The sequence below is a fragment of the Pleurodeles waltl genome, chromosome 12 (genome assembly GCF_031143425.1).
Source record: "Pleurodeles waltl isolate 20211129_DDA chromosome 12, aPleWal1.hap1.20221129, whole genome shotgun sequence".
NCBI lineage: Eukaryota > Metazoa > Chordata > Amphibia > Caudata > Salamandridae > Pleurodeles > Pleurodeles waltl.
Genome location: NC_090451.1, coordinates 204051980 through 204066141, shown reverse-complemented (window position 1 = coordinate 204066141; position 14162 = coordinate 204051980). Strand labels below are relative to the sequence as shown.

The following is a 14162-nucleotide window of genomic DNA, read 5'->3' as shown; positions in this document are numbered from 1 at the left end:
TACAAAGCAAACTATGGGGGGGGGGAAACTCTTAATATGCCTGCGAGTTACCTGGCCTTGCCTCACACACGTAATTATCACCAGAGAGCTAATGTTATGTCAGGCCAGTATGGTTTCTATGATGGTGCTCTGCCTTTTGTCACAGCGTGTTCCTGAAGTGTTTTTGTTATCAATACAAGTGGGTGTGGCATTGCTTTCTGTGTTTGCTTGCATCCTGCAGAGGCAGCAGAAGTAGAATGGGCTTGGCATATCATGACCCAGTTAGGAGTATGACAAGGATGACCAGCCAAGTTAGCAGTGCCATGATTACTTACCATTAACCTGTATTACCCAAGGTTCAATCTTTCTTTTTACAGACCTGACACTCCTCTTCCCGCCAGTCTGCACCCACCCCTGACTTCTGCTGGCACCTTTGGTGATTTCAGGTTGTCTCAGTGGCTTGTGCAGGCACGGGGGGGGGGGGGGCGGGAGGAGCAAGGGGAACAGAAATAGGACTGACTAGGCAAAATCTTTCCTTACATGTTGCAGACTATGAGCAATAATACGGCCTGTCTCGGGGGTGTGAACAGTGCTTAATTTGTGCTTATTCTTTCCCGTGCTGAGCACCGGTACTTATTTTTGAGGGCCGGCGCTTATTCTTCGCCCTCAAGCATTTGCTGCGAGCAAAAGACACACATGGGAAAGACGGAGGAAGAGAAAAACGAAAAAGCGTCACAAAGGGAGAAATTAGAAAGCTGCAAGAGTGAGCTGAAGGTGCACGGAGCGCCTTTAAATTGAATGAAGTGGCCCGAGAAGGCTTCAGGATTACGCCGCCTCAGTATTCCGTGTGCTCACATTTAATTGAGGCAGCTGCATATTTAAGAGGAGAGCTTTGAGCACCGGCACCTTGTTATTTACAAATTAAGCACTGGGTGTTAACTCACTAATTGAGGACTGTGTGACTCGGACTCACGGTAATGAAGTTTACCGGTGATTGTGGCATTGTAACCCCTTCACACTTAAGTGTTTTACTTTAGTTTTTGTTTACAAGATCCATTCAATTCAGTGGAGAAGAGATGCCAGACAAAAAGCATAGTGTATCTAGTTGCACATGATATGTCTTCTCTGTGCCATAATATCTTTCAACACTGTGAATGTTGATGACTTATTTGAATTGCCAATACAAACAGGTCCGAAAACCAGAAGACACCACAAACCCACCACCCATCTTGACTCAGCGATCCCACGCAAGACCAATACCAAAGGTAAATAAGGGGTCATCATCCAGCTCCAGCAATGCCTCAAAGTCTAGTTACACAGATGTATCATGATGTCAGTAGCTAGCATCAATATGGCAAAGAGCTTAGGGCTGTGACTAGTTAGTAAGTAAAAGTAGGTGAACTGGATGATAGGGGGTGCTAGCACAAAAAAATAACATCCTTCAGGGGCAATGAATTTTCAGGGCCAGGATCTTAAAACTAGCCTGTCAAAGTTATGATTTTCTGTTGAAGGCACACAGTGTCAACCATTAGGAACAGCAACCTGAAGTTTAAGTCCAAGCGCCAACCACAATATTAAACTCTAAAAAAAATATATTGGGCTTAGAAAGTAAGAAGGGAGCACTTCCTATGGACTCGGGGTCAGTTCCAGGGCGTTTATTGATGATGCAGACTTGCAACACTCAGTTTTGGAATGCATCTCTGCCGGTGCTAAACTTTGGCCACCTTCCCAGAGATACAAAAATCAAAAATTGCTATTTTCTAATTGCAATTCTTACTAAAATCGCAATTCCTGATGTACAAAAACTTACATGTTTTAAATAGCAACTCCTAGTGGGTCACAAATCGACTAACTCATGAATATTAATGAGGTAGATTGCAATTTGCAACCCATTAGGAATCGCAGCCATCACAGGGATGGTGCCTGCTGAAGTTGGCAAAACAATATGTCTGAGATTTTTAATAAAATATTTTTATTTATGTTTTGTTAAATGCAGCCTGTTTTCCTTAAAAGGATAACAGGCTGCGTTTAAAAAAAAAAAAAAATGAAACTTTTCAGTTTCATTTTTTAGGAGTAGGCTGTGTTCTGTGAGACCACTGCCTGCTCTTAAAACCCCCTTCCCCTTTGAGAATGGGTTACCACCAGTTTCAAACTGGTGGTAAAGTATTACTGTTTTGCAACCGGAATTCAGTTGAAAAACAGTAAGATCCCATACTGATTCAGTATTTAGAAGGGACATCCTAAATATGCCCCTTCCAAATACCAAAATCGCAAATAGCGATTCAGTAACAATTTACTGAATCACATTTTGCCTTATGTACATCTGAAAAACTATTTTTTAAGTAACAAAACAGACAGATTCTGTGAATAGAGCATTTTGTGACTGCAAAAATACTTTGTACATCTGTCTCCATAGTTATTTCTTGGTTGATTAGGACCAGCTTATCTTGAAGGTCCTCAACACAACTGGATAATGCACAATACAAGTTTCAAACTTTTATCTGGTGGTTAAATGTCTGTAAACATTGATAATTTGGAAAAGGGTGTAAGGATGCAACAAGACCCTTTGGTCGTTCTCACAACCGATGTCAGTTATCTGGGATGGGGAGCCACAGTTTTGATCATGACTTTCCATTTCTAGTGGTCATTCCTGGTTAGTAGGAAATCTTCAAAATTGGAGAGAGATGATGGCAGTGTTGCAGGAATAAAAGTTTTTCCAAGTCATATTGTTTCAAAAGAAAGGGTTAGTCAAGACGGACATTGCCCTTGCAGTCTCTTACACAAACCATAAAGGGAGTGCCCACTTAAAGACAGGGATGTGGAATTCCTTGTTTGGGGTCAAGGGCAACAAGTTTTTATGTTTACTTTGTCCTTGGGACAAGTAGGCCCAACCCCCTGCAGCACAAGCCCTTTGGCTGCCTGATTACAGAGAGTGGACCTCTCTGCATTTGAGGTAATGTGTTTCCAAAAGACAATGCTGTTCGAACTTGTATTTATGGTTCATTATTTGAAAGCCTTCATTATTAGGGTGAGTGCTGTAAATAAATGCTTTAAGGTCACACTTCACTACTAACGTTGGTTCCAGTACAAAAAAAAAAAAAAAACGTGTATACACATGTTTGAAAAGTTTAGGCTATGAGGCTAAGTATAATGCTCCCAGAATGCTCTCTGATTATATGCAAATGAAGTGTCATTTAGTAAAATGTCTTGTTTTGACATGGCTTTTGTAACACTTTATTGTTGTGGGAGCTACCAGGCCCTCAACATTGTAACAAACACTGGCAAACCCCCCCCCAAAATGTTTTGAACTCTAAAAGCACACCAGCGGCATAACAAAGGCCCCGCAGCCGCCCTCCAGGGGGCCCCTTCAGCACAGCACCTGCCCTGAGTGAGTCTGGAGAGGGGGCTCCTCCATGTTCTTTACAAAGGGGCACCCTCCAGTTTCGTTACGTCACTGATTGCCACTGTAGTTCCTGACACTGAACAAAACTACTTTGTGTGGCAATATGCTCCTTGTGGAAGAGAAGAATGCGATCACTCACAGTAAAGCCAGCCGAAAGAGAGAGAAATAGAAGTTTAATAAAAACAAAATGTCTTTGTTAACACCAGACCTAATTAGGGACCAAGACCCACATGTAGGTAGCTTTTTGCATGTCGCAAAGAGCGACTTTCGCTGTTTACGACATGCAAAAAGCACATTGCGATGCACAAACCCAGTTTTGCGATTCGGTAACCTGGTTACAGAATCGCAAAACGGGTTTGCGATTCGCAATTAGTAAGGGGTGTTCCCTTCCTAACTGCGACTCGCAGTGCAATGTAGGATTGTTTTGTGACCGCGGGCGCAAACCAATCGCAGTTTGCACCCATTTCAAATGGGTGCTAACACTTTCGCAAAAGGGAAGGGATCGCCATGGGACCCCTTCCCCATTGTGAATGTCACTGTAAACATTTTTGCAGAGCCTGTGGACCACTGCCTGCTCTGAAAAAATGAAACAAAAACGTTTCATTTGTCATTTTTCATTTTTGTTATGCATATCGTTTTCCTTTGAGGAAAACGGGCTTCAATACAAAAAAAAAAAAACTGCTTTATTGAAAAGCAGTCACAGACATGGTGGTCTGCTGTCTGCAGCAGGCCACCATCCCTGTGAGGGCCGCCATTCGCGAGGGGGTCGCAAATTGCGACCCACCTCATGATTATTCATGAGATGGGCATTTGCGAAGCCCTTGCAAATCACAGATTGTGTCAGGGACACCATCCTACATTCGGATTTGCGACTCGCAATTTGCAGGTCGCAAATCTGAACCTACCTACATGTGGCCCCAAATTCTTAAAGAAAGTCACAAAAGTGCACCCATGGTATATGTCATACCCCTATAAAATATTTGTGAACTGTATTTTAGCATGGGTAAATACGATGTGTAGATTTGCTCATGTAAAAATCTATTGAGCATTTGCAAGTTCATTTTCCCTCCAGCCACTTTCTTCCCAACCCTGGAAGAAGTTCTAATTCTGCCATTGTCAGGAGTAAATGTCCAACCTTTCTTATTATGGGAAAATATTAGAGAGAAGCTGGTAAAAATCTTTAAAACATGCAGGTTAGTAGGTTTGCAGACTCAAAGGCATTCCAGCCCTAGAACTATTGCTTACTGCTTCCTCCAGCCCCAGTATGTAGATCTGCAGAAAGGTGGCAAAATAAGGAAATTGCTACAGTAGGGATTGAAACTGCAATTATTCAAGCCCTACTATGGTAGTAGCCCTGGCATAATCAGAGAGGCTATTATCAGAGCACTTACATAATGAGATTGCTGCCATAATTTGTTGCCACACTACATGGCACCAAAGGGACAAGTAGATCTTTTTACAGGACAAGTAGATTTGAGAAGCAACCTGTCCACTGGACAAGTAGATATTTTAATAAATTCCACACCCCTGAAAGAGTCTCAACCTGATGGCACTTCAATTGAACACAAGGGTAAAGATAAACGTATGAATCTTTCAGCAGCTCTAATCAAGGGAATCAACATGATTTCGACTCACTGAGCACACATTTTCCATCTTCACAGGATCTCACCCTATTCAGGATGACTTTCAGGATACTCTGCAAGAGATTTGGAGTCCCCTTCCTATATCCCTTTGCATCAAAGAACAATGCTCTGCCCTGTGATTCTGCAACAGGTTTCCAGAGGAGGAAGCCTAGGGAGTGACTCTAGTGAAGCGATAGCAGAAGTGTTAGACCTGGCAGCTTTTTGGCATGTCTCCCCTGTTTTTTTGCCTTCTGACCTCCTGGTTTTAGACTCTGTTTTTGCTGGTTAATTGTCTCTGTGCACTTTACCACTGCTAATCAGTGCTAAAGTGCAAGTGCTCCCCATATAAATTGTACTGTGGATTGGTTTATCCATAATTGGCATTTTTGATTTACTAATAAGTCCCTAGTAACGTGCCCTAGAGGTGCCCAGGGCCTGTGAATCAAATGCTACTAGTGAGGCTGCAGCATTGGTTGTGCCACCCACATTAGTAGCCCTGTAAACATGACTCAGACCTGCCATTGCAGTGTCTGTGTGTGCAGTTTTAAACTGTCAATTCCACTTGGCAAGTGTACCCACTTGCCAAGCCTCAACCTTCGCCTTTTACTACATGTAAGGCACCCCTAAGTTAGGCCCTAGGTAGCCCCAGGGGCAGGGTGCAGCGTATGTTTAAGGTAGGACATATACTAGTGTGTTTTATATGTCCTAACAGTGAAATACTGCCAAATTTGGTTTTCACTGTGCAAGGCCTATCTCTCTCATAGGTTAACATGGGGGCTGCTTTTAAATATCCTTAAAGCACAGATTCCCTTTGAGAGTAGGTACAAATGTGGAGTTTAGGGTCTCCGGACTCACAATTTAAAAATACATCTTTTAGTGAAGTTGTTTTTTAAATTGCCCGTTTGAAAATACCACTTACAGAAAGTAGGCATTTTCTTGCTTATACCATTCTGCGACTCTGCCTGGTTGTGGATTTTCTGTCTGGCTCAGTTTGACAGTTGGGCTGTTTTGCAACTCTCTAGACAGTGACACAAAAGGGGGTGGGGGTGTAGCCTGCATATCCTGATGAGCCATCTGAGCTAGAGAGGAGGGAGGAGTGGTCACTTACATCTGAAAGGACTGTGCCTGCCCTCACACAATGCAGTCTACAACCCCCTGGTGTGTGTCTGGGGCCTGGCCTGCTTCTGAGATAAGCCTGACTGCTCGTGCCAAGCTACCAAGGGGGTGAGCAGGGGTTATCTGAGCGGGTATCTCCCTTATCCTGACTAGAGTGAGGGTCCCTACTTGGACAGGGTGCAAACAGACTGCCAACTAGAGACCCCATTTCTAACAAGAAGCAACTGCTTTACACCTTTCCTCCATTCTCTCAAATGGAGAAAGTTCTCTCCAAATTTCTAGAAGAGAATGTAGATCTGATATTGGTGGATCCCCATTTGCATGGAGGTTCTATTTTCCCCTACTGAAATCTCTGGCACTTCTGCTTTGGGTATTTCCACAATACTCGTCTCCTCTGAAATCCTCAGCTGCGTCCTCCCTCTAGAAGTCTCACTATCGGTTTGAAGGCTGAAAATTCCAATCTTTTAGCAAAAGGCTTTTCTCCTCCTTTGATGAAAGGCTATTCAAAACTCAAGACCTTCCACACTGAATTCCTATTCTAAACACTGGTAAACTTTCAACATGGTGCTCTCCTCCTAAACTCTGCTCCATCTCATGAATTTGACAGTACTGCACTTTCTCTTGCCTGGGTTTCTTCTAAATCTTTATCTTTCTGCCTTGGGATAACAATGGTTCACAATTAAAGCCTTGCAGAAATTTTCCAAACCTAGGGCAGAAAAATTATTATTTATTTTTAGCCTGTTTAAGAGTTTTAGTATCTAGACCTGTGCCAACTTTTCTGTCTCCTGCATAGGATCATCCTACTCTGCAGAGTCACACACTTGAAAAATGTCATAACCTTCAAGGTACTTTCCGTGGCTGCTGTTAGTTCCGCATGTCGGATAGTTGAATTAGAGGCCTTAAGATGTCATCCTTCTTTTGTCAGGTTTAGGGAGTAAGGTGTAGGTCTCTACTTTAATTCAAGATTATTAATCCTACGTTCACCCCTTCACCCTCTAAAGAAAACGTAGTTTAGCTGAGTACATCGAGTGTTAAAAGAGCTCTTTTGATCTACATTGGCAGGTCTTGGCATAACAGAAAGACTGATCACTTGTTTGTGACGTCTGGCCAATCTGAAAGGAGAAAGAAGGCAACATCAATGGCTCTAAACAGAGGGATTAAGTTACACATTCTGCTTCAGGGCAGTCTGGGAATCCTGGTTCAGGGAAGTTGCACGAGACGAAAGTCTGCTGCTCAGGCAGAAATCCAGGGAGTATCCATCTAGGTAATTTGCAGAGCAGCTACTTGGTCTTGAGAATATACATTTTGTTGGACATCATCTGACTTCTCATTCAGACTGACAGATTAATTTTGGAACAGGGGTCTTAAATTCTGCATTATAATTTCTGTTTGCACTTATTTTTTTCTTGCATATAAGAAAAATAAATTAAGGTATTGCAGATCTGAAGCATCGCAATATATACAGTGGTCTGAATGGTTTGATGAAGGGGTCAAAGGATTTCAGTTTTGATATACCTCATTAGTAATGACTGGGACGAGGGCTTGAGTGATGTACGGGTAATGCCCGACTACTTACTGGTAATCTTCATTATCTCCAATGTCTCACAGCTTTTTGCTGTCAGAGGAGATACGCACCAGATAATACTGCATATGGATTGTATAATTTTCCTTTATTTGCCCAACAGTTCACCATTCCTTTCCTTAATACATAATTCATTTAATTTGCTAAATAATACCAGTGGCTTGGTCAAATAAAATACTTGCTCTCTATATACTGCATTTTTCCGTGAACTGTGCAAATACATCCAAATTCTCTTTCTATGCCAAACGTATTGGTGAATGTGCAAGAGACTGACCTGTGAAGGACTTCTTCTGAGTTTCTTGCAGCTTCTCTGAGAGTCATCGGCCAGAGCTGCTGTTTGGAGAGACAATAAATCACGCACTAAGATTAACGGAAACCACTGCCACGGAATTTTGAAAGCAGTTATAGCTAAAAATATAAGTAGTAAGAACTGGAAATGGAGTACAAGTTATGACTAACAGCTAGCTGAGGTTCGGGTGACTACAAGTCAGGACTAACATCCGGGGAGGTAAGAGCATGTCACTAAGAACCAGAAGAGGTGCTGCAAGGGAGGGGTTGCATGCCAGTCCTAAGAGCTAGAAGAGGCACTGTATGGTAGGACTAGGAGAGGGCCATTGGACTGCATGTCAGAATTAAGAGTCTCTGTAAATTAAGACTAAGGGCCTGATTTAGAATTTATAATATCAATGGGATTTAGATTTCGGCAGAGGGGACATCAGTCACTGTTGTGGCAGAGTACCCCATCCGCCAAGTTCTAAATCAGGCCCTAAGTGGGAACAGGCACCACATGTCAGGACTAGGAGGCCAGAATTAGGAGCTGGAAGAGCCACTGCAAGTGAAGACTAAGCAAGAAGTGGGGCTGCATGTTAGAGATAGGAGCCAGAAGAGGCACTGCACATCAGCACTAGGAGAGGGAAGTTAGGGCTGCCTGTCAGGATTAAGAGCCAGAACAGCCACTAAGCCCGAAGCTGGAGTGCATGTCAGGGCTAAGAACCGGAAGAGGCACTGCACGTCAGGGCAATGAGCCAGAAAAGGCACTGCACGTCAAGGCAATGAGCCAGAAAAGGCACTGCACGTCAGGATTATGAGATGGATGTGGGACTGCATGTGTGGGCTAAGAGCGGGAAGAGGCACTGCATGTTAAGAATAGGAAGTGGTTGTGCGTGTCAGTGCTAAAACTAGAGCTGGAAGAAGCACTGCATGTCAGGATTAAGAGCTGACACACTGCCTGTTAGGACTAGGGGCTGGGGAAGGCGCTCCACGTCAGAAGTAAAAGTGTAAAGGCCCTTTCTTTCAGCACTAGTAGCTGAGGGGCACTTTATGGATGGGGTAACAAGGGGAAGTACTCACCAGTCATGCTGGCCTACAGGTAGATCAGGCAGTGCCCGAAGGGCAAGTCTGCCAGGTCAGTGTGTGAGAAGGCTTTTTTTGTCCGTTTGTGGATCTATTCTACGGTCTGCTGGGCCAGTTTTTATTGTTGGTTTCCCCGATATTCCCTCAAACACTGACTACAGTTCAAATGCAAGCAGTCTCCCATACCTCGCAAAACATCTATACAGTGTGTCATTACAGGTTGAAACTGCCCCGATTTGCAAATATGGGACCTTTTTTAATTATATGATCTGCTAATGGGGGGGCGGGGGGGATTAATCTGGTGCTCTGGCCTATTTTCTGTCCCATTCCGATCCTGCGAGTACAGCAACTCAGGATACAACTATTTGGGAGAGGGATACAGCATGTCTGAAGGGCACTGCACGCCGGGAATGACAGTGGGAGAGGGCCTGCAGGTTACCACCGAGAGCTGGGGAGGATACTGCATGACAGTAGGGGGGTGGGGGAAGGACTGAGTAGGTAAGAGATGAGAAGGCCCCGAGGACCAGGGGTAGCCTAGGCACTGCATGTCAAGGGAGGGGGCGCTGCATGTTAGGACTAGGGGCTGGGGAAGGCACTCCATGTCAGAAGTAAAAGTAGTAAAGACACTTTCTATCAGCACTAGTAGCTGAGGGGCACTTCTCGGAAGGACTAAAGAGGGGTAAGCACTCAGAATAAGTCTGGATTATTATAGAGAAATCAGGCAGTGCATGAAGGGCTGGTTTGATAGGTCAGTGTGTGGCTGTTCTGTTCTCCGTTTGTGGGCCTCTGTTACGGTCTGGTGGGTCGGTTTTTATTGTTGATTTCCCTATTACTACAAAGGCGACATGCATGCAGTCTCCCGTACCCTGCAGAACATCTTTACAGCGCTGTGGGCCACTTATTTTTTTAAGTACCTGATTTGCTAATTGGGGGTGCACCTTTATTTTGGTGCCCGGGCCCAGATTCTGTCCCGGTCCGACCCTGGCTGGAAGCACCGCTGATAACGGGACACAGCAGCCAGGAGCTGAAGGGGATTGGCGATGGGAGACGCCTGCGGGGTAGTGCTTGGGAGAATAGCATGACAGCACAAAGAGGGAAGGGCTCAGTAGGAAAGAGATGAGGGGCCAGGGGGTAGACGAGGCACTCCGGGTCAGAAACGAGGGAGGCCCTGTCCAAGAGCTCGAACGTGTCAAGACACAGTGCATACGCGCAACAACTCCAACCACAAACACCGATTCCACATCCATCTGCCTGTTCTTTTCACCAGATTTACAAACGACCCATTCCTACATTCTGCACATACAAAACCGCCATTAATACCAGGTAACTATTACCGCAGGTGTGGTTATTTGCCCCCTTTCCCCGGTGTAGGCCCACCGCCTTCCCTGTGCGTGTACCAATAACCCCAATCCGCCGTTCACCCTCCTGCTTTTCTTGTACTTCCCCGGCACCGTTTACCCTTCCACACACTACGTTTCGCCCTCTACACAGATATCGCTTCCTCTCCCCATTAACCTCCAGGAGACCGCTCTCGTCGGCCGACCCATTCCCCGCTCCGGCTCGAGCGGAGGAGTCTGGCTGCGAGCTCAGGGCTGAAGCGCGAGGCCTTGGCCTGCGCGTAATAGTCGGTCACTCGGAGCTGGTCCATGGCGCGGCCAATGTGAGGGGCACAGGACGCTCGAACTCTCCGAACCCCTGGTGTACTGCGACACAATGCGGGAGAACAAACAATTCCAACTTCGAACAAGCTGCTCCCTCTCGAATTCAGCTCCGAACTTGGCGGGACTCAATGTTACTAGCTTCCGGGCTGCTATAGGCTGGAAAAAAGGGCCTGGCAGAAGGGGCGTGGTATCAACAGACCCTCCTCTTCAAGGGAGAGCACCCTCTATGATGCCATCCTACAAATAAGGCCCTTCTATTTTTCCACCACACAGGAGCAACATAATGTTTTTTAGCTTATTTTTATTTATGTATGCATTTTTAAGTAGCACAAGGACGTTAACAAACTTGTTTCTTTAATTTACACATTCTTTGAACGTACTTTTAGCCTTTGATTTTAAAAATTCATGGATTTCCTAATGACTTCGCAGCTAAAGAGATCAAGTTCATACAAGTCAACATTTTAGAACAATGAAATTGGAGGCTTGGAAAAAAAATGTAGGGAATGGATTTTCCTTATCGACGTTTATTGAAGCAGAGGGATTTTAGGTGGGAGGAACGCTAAAATAAAGTCATTTTTGGCTTCAAAAATGGGACTCTCCTGCCTGAATCAAGTCTTCTGGTCTGTATGCAAGTTTAGTTGGTTTCCACCTCACTGCATGGCCTCATGACACAATGTTTCCAGTTACAGGATATCATCAGTCCAGCTAATGGGTCTTGGGCATTGTAATTATGGTGTCCTCTTCTCAACCCATTAAAGGAAGTACAATATTGAAGCATAACAAACAAACTGATCGCCTGGTATCCTGATGTTATGGTGCTAAATCAACACAACAAAAGCATGGCTTCAAGATTGTATGCCATTATGTGGTATCAAAAGAAGGGGAATGAGAGTTTTTTGAGCTGTCCAGCACACATCCTCGTATATCCGAGACAAATAACCATAAGATATGCTGCTCCCTGAGTCCTATTTAACAACACTTGGTGAGTGGAACATATTCAGATCACTAGAAATATTATTTTCAGGATCCTTCAACCCTCACCCACCAAGGTGGCATGCTTCATCATTGGGCTCTGCTCCACATTGGGTGAGCGCAGCAATACCCAATGGGCAATGCAAGCACTGGCAGTTGAGGTTGGGGCAAAGTGGCAGGTAGGGGTGAGGGGGCACAAAACAAAAAAGACACACAAAAAAACGTACCTGCTGCATCAACCACAGTTCGCCGCTCTTCTGGGTCCCTCACAAAAGGCACAGGCTCCCAGCCTGCCCTGCGGCCAGTCCTAAGGCTGCGGTCATGCTGCTGGCAGCATGAGAACAGCGTCAGAATTGGACTGAGTGCTCTCGATTTGTGCTCCCAGGCAGACCGGGAGCCTGCTCTCTCCAACCCGGCAACACAGTGCCAGGTTGGAGACAGTTCAGTGCGCATGTGTGAGACAGCCGGTCAAACACACATGTGCACTGAGTGGAGTGCACCTACCACCCCCGGTGCCTGTCATCCCCATAGACCACCCCAGAAAAATAAAACAATAATAAACAAAGTTTATCTTCGTAGGAGGGTATGCGGTACATTGTGATAATGAGTGGATTAAGTGCCCTAAGGTAACTATAACTCGTACCCTCACGATGCACTGCTAATTACCACACAAATTACGGCACTTATCTTTGATGACATCATTGGTAATAGCATTGTAATATTTGCAGTAATATTTTTGATGAAAAAACTATGCATGGTGGGGGTACAAGTTATAGTTACCTTAGGGCATGAGTTATAGTTACTTGAGATAACTCTAACATGTTAATTTCTATGGTTTTGTATGTTTTGTCCTGTGCTTGCTTTTAATATTGCCCCTGGGTAGGCCAGGTCCCAGGGGAATTGAGGGAAAAATAAGGGAAGGGCGCGCAGGGACCCCCTTACTAGGACTTATAGAAGCCCCAGGGACCACCTCTTTCCCTGGGCTATGCGCTATAATTATGCTGGAGAGGGGCAGGCGGGCAGCCTCCTACACCCCAGGGACCACCACTTCCCTGGGGTCTGATTAATAATATTAGGGACCGCCACCTCCCCATGGCAACATATTAATTTAATAAGGGTGGTCTTGTGGAACCCTCCTGGCCCCAGAGACTGCCACCTTCTCGGGGCTATAATTTAGAAATATGCGGGGGGTATGCGGCCACCCATGCCCGGGGACCAACAGCTCCCCCAGATGACATGTACAAATAAATAATAGGGGGGTCCTGTGGACCCCCCCCATGACCACCCTCCTAGGGGCTACTAATACATATAAGAAGGGGGCCCTCGCGGTCCCATAGAACCAGGGGGCCACCACCTCCCCAAAGCAATATTTACGGAAGATTGAGGGGGGCCATGTAGCCACCCTCGTGGAGCCATAGATGGTCCTGGAGACCGCTACCAACCCCCAGAGCTGGCTCCTGCTACCTCCTGAGGTGCCCATCCTCTGGAGGTAGCTGTTGCTTTTGCTTGATGGGAGCTGACGGCTCCCACCAAGCAAAAGCAAAAATAACTCTGCTTTCAGCAAGCGGGTGCTGTCAAACAGCTCCCGCTTGCTGGAAGCGGAGTTATCATCTCTTTCACTGCACGTGAACATGTGTACAGCGAAAGAGATGAAAACATTGCTCCGGCAAGCAGGTACCTGCTATTTGAAGCAGTTCCCTGCTTGCAGGGGGAATGCTGGCTTCAGCAGGAGACTGGACCCGGTGGGACTGCCGGGGCCTTGAAGCTCCCCCCGAAGTCCTGTCACTTACCGTCTCTCTCCCTCTTCCATCCCGCTATGGGATGGAAGCGGGAGAGAGAAATATTGTAATAGCAACAGTCTCTCAATACAATAACTTCAAAGCGTCGCACTAGCAAGATGTTTGCTACAAATGTTATAGTTACGCTTTGATGGACAGCAGAACAAAGTCACCTCTGGCCTACTGGTAAAGCTGTTGGACTGTCACTCATTAGGTTGAAGGTTTGAAGGTTCAAATCCTGGTGTATCATGGCAGTGTGTATGTTTATTTACCTGTGTTTTGAATGTTGAACATTCATAGTGATGGAACATTTATGTCTTTCTCCCATTACCATCTTTTGATTGAATGTCATAAATATTTTCTGGACACTGAGTAGTAAGAAGTCACCTGCGGCGTAGTGGTTAAAGCCTCAGACCCTCACACAGAAGGTTGAGGGTGCCAGTCTAGGTATGTCAGTTGTCATATCTCAGCTTTAAATTCTTTTCAACTTTAAATATTTACGGTATATACAAAAAGGTGTTCTCACTATTTGTACTTCTCAAATATTTTTTTTTCAATATGTCAGAACAATTCTCAATCTAAGTGGCACAGGGGTGGATGGTTATAAGGGGTTGGCTGCTGCGGCCAGGTCCTGTGGCCAGCCAACCTCTGCAGCCAGGCCAAAGCCCATGCGTGGCGTGGGATTGGGTGGTTAAC

General features: G+C 45.3%; 1 protein-coding gene across 2 annotated transcripts in view; it reads right to left on the bottom strand.

Moving 5' to 3' along the window:
* LOC138267953 (DNA replication factor Cdt1-like) overlaps positions 1–13349 on the bottom strand; it is a 48966-nt gene extending 35617 nt beyond the window's left edge. The window contains exons 1-2 of one of the 2 annotated variants that reach the window (XM_069217237.1): positions 10571–13349; positions 7977–8035 (exon numbers count right to left, since the gene is read on the bottom strand). In XM_069217237.1, coding sequence (XP_069073338.1) covers positions 7977–8035; positions 10571–10703 — 192 coding nt within the window. In that variant the 5' untranslated portion in view covers positions 10704–13349. The remainder of the gene's footprint in view (positions 1–7976; positions 8036–10570) is intronic. The other variant, XM_069217235.1, reaches the window with a different exon arrangement.
* Positions 13350–14162: the final 813 nt, after the last annotated feature.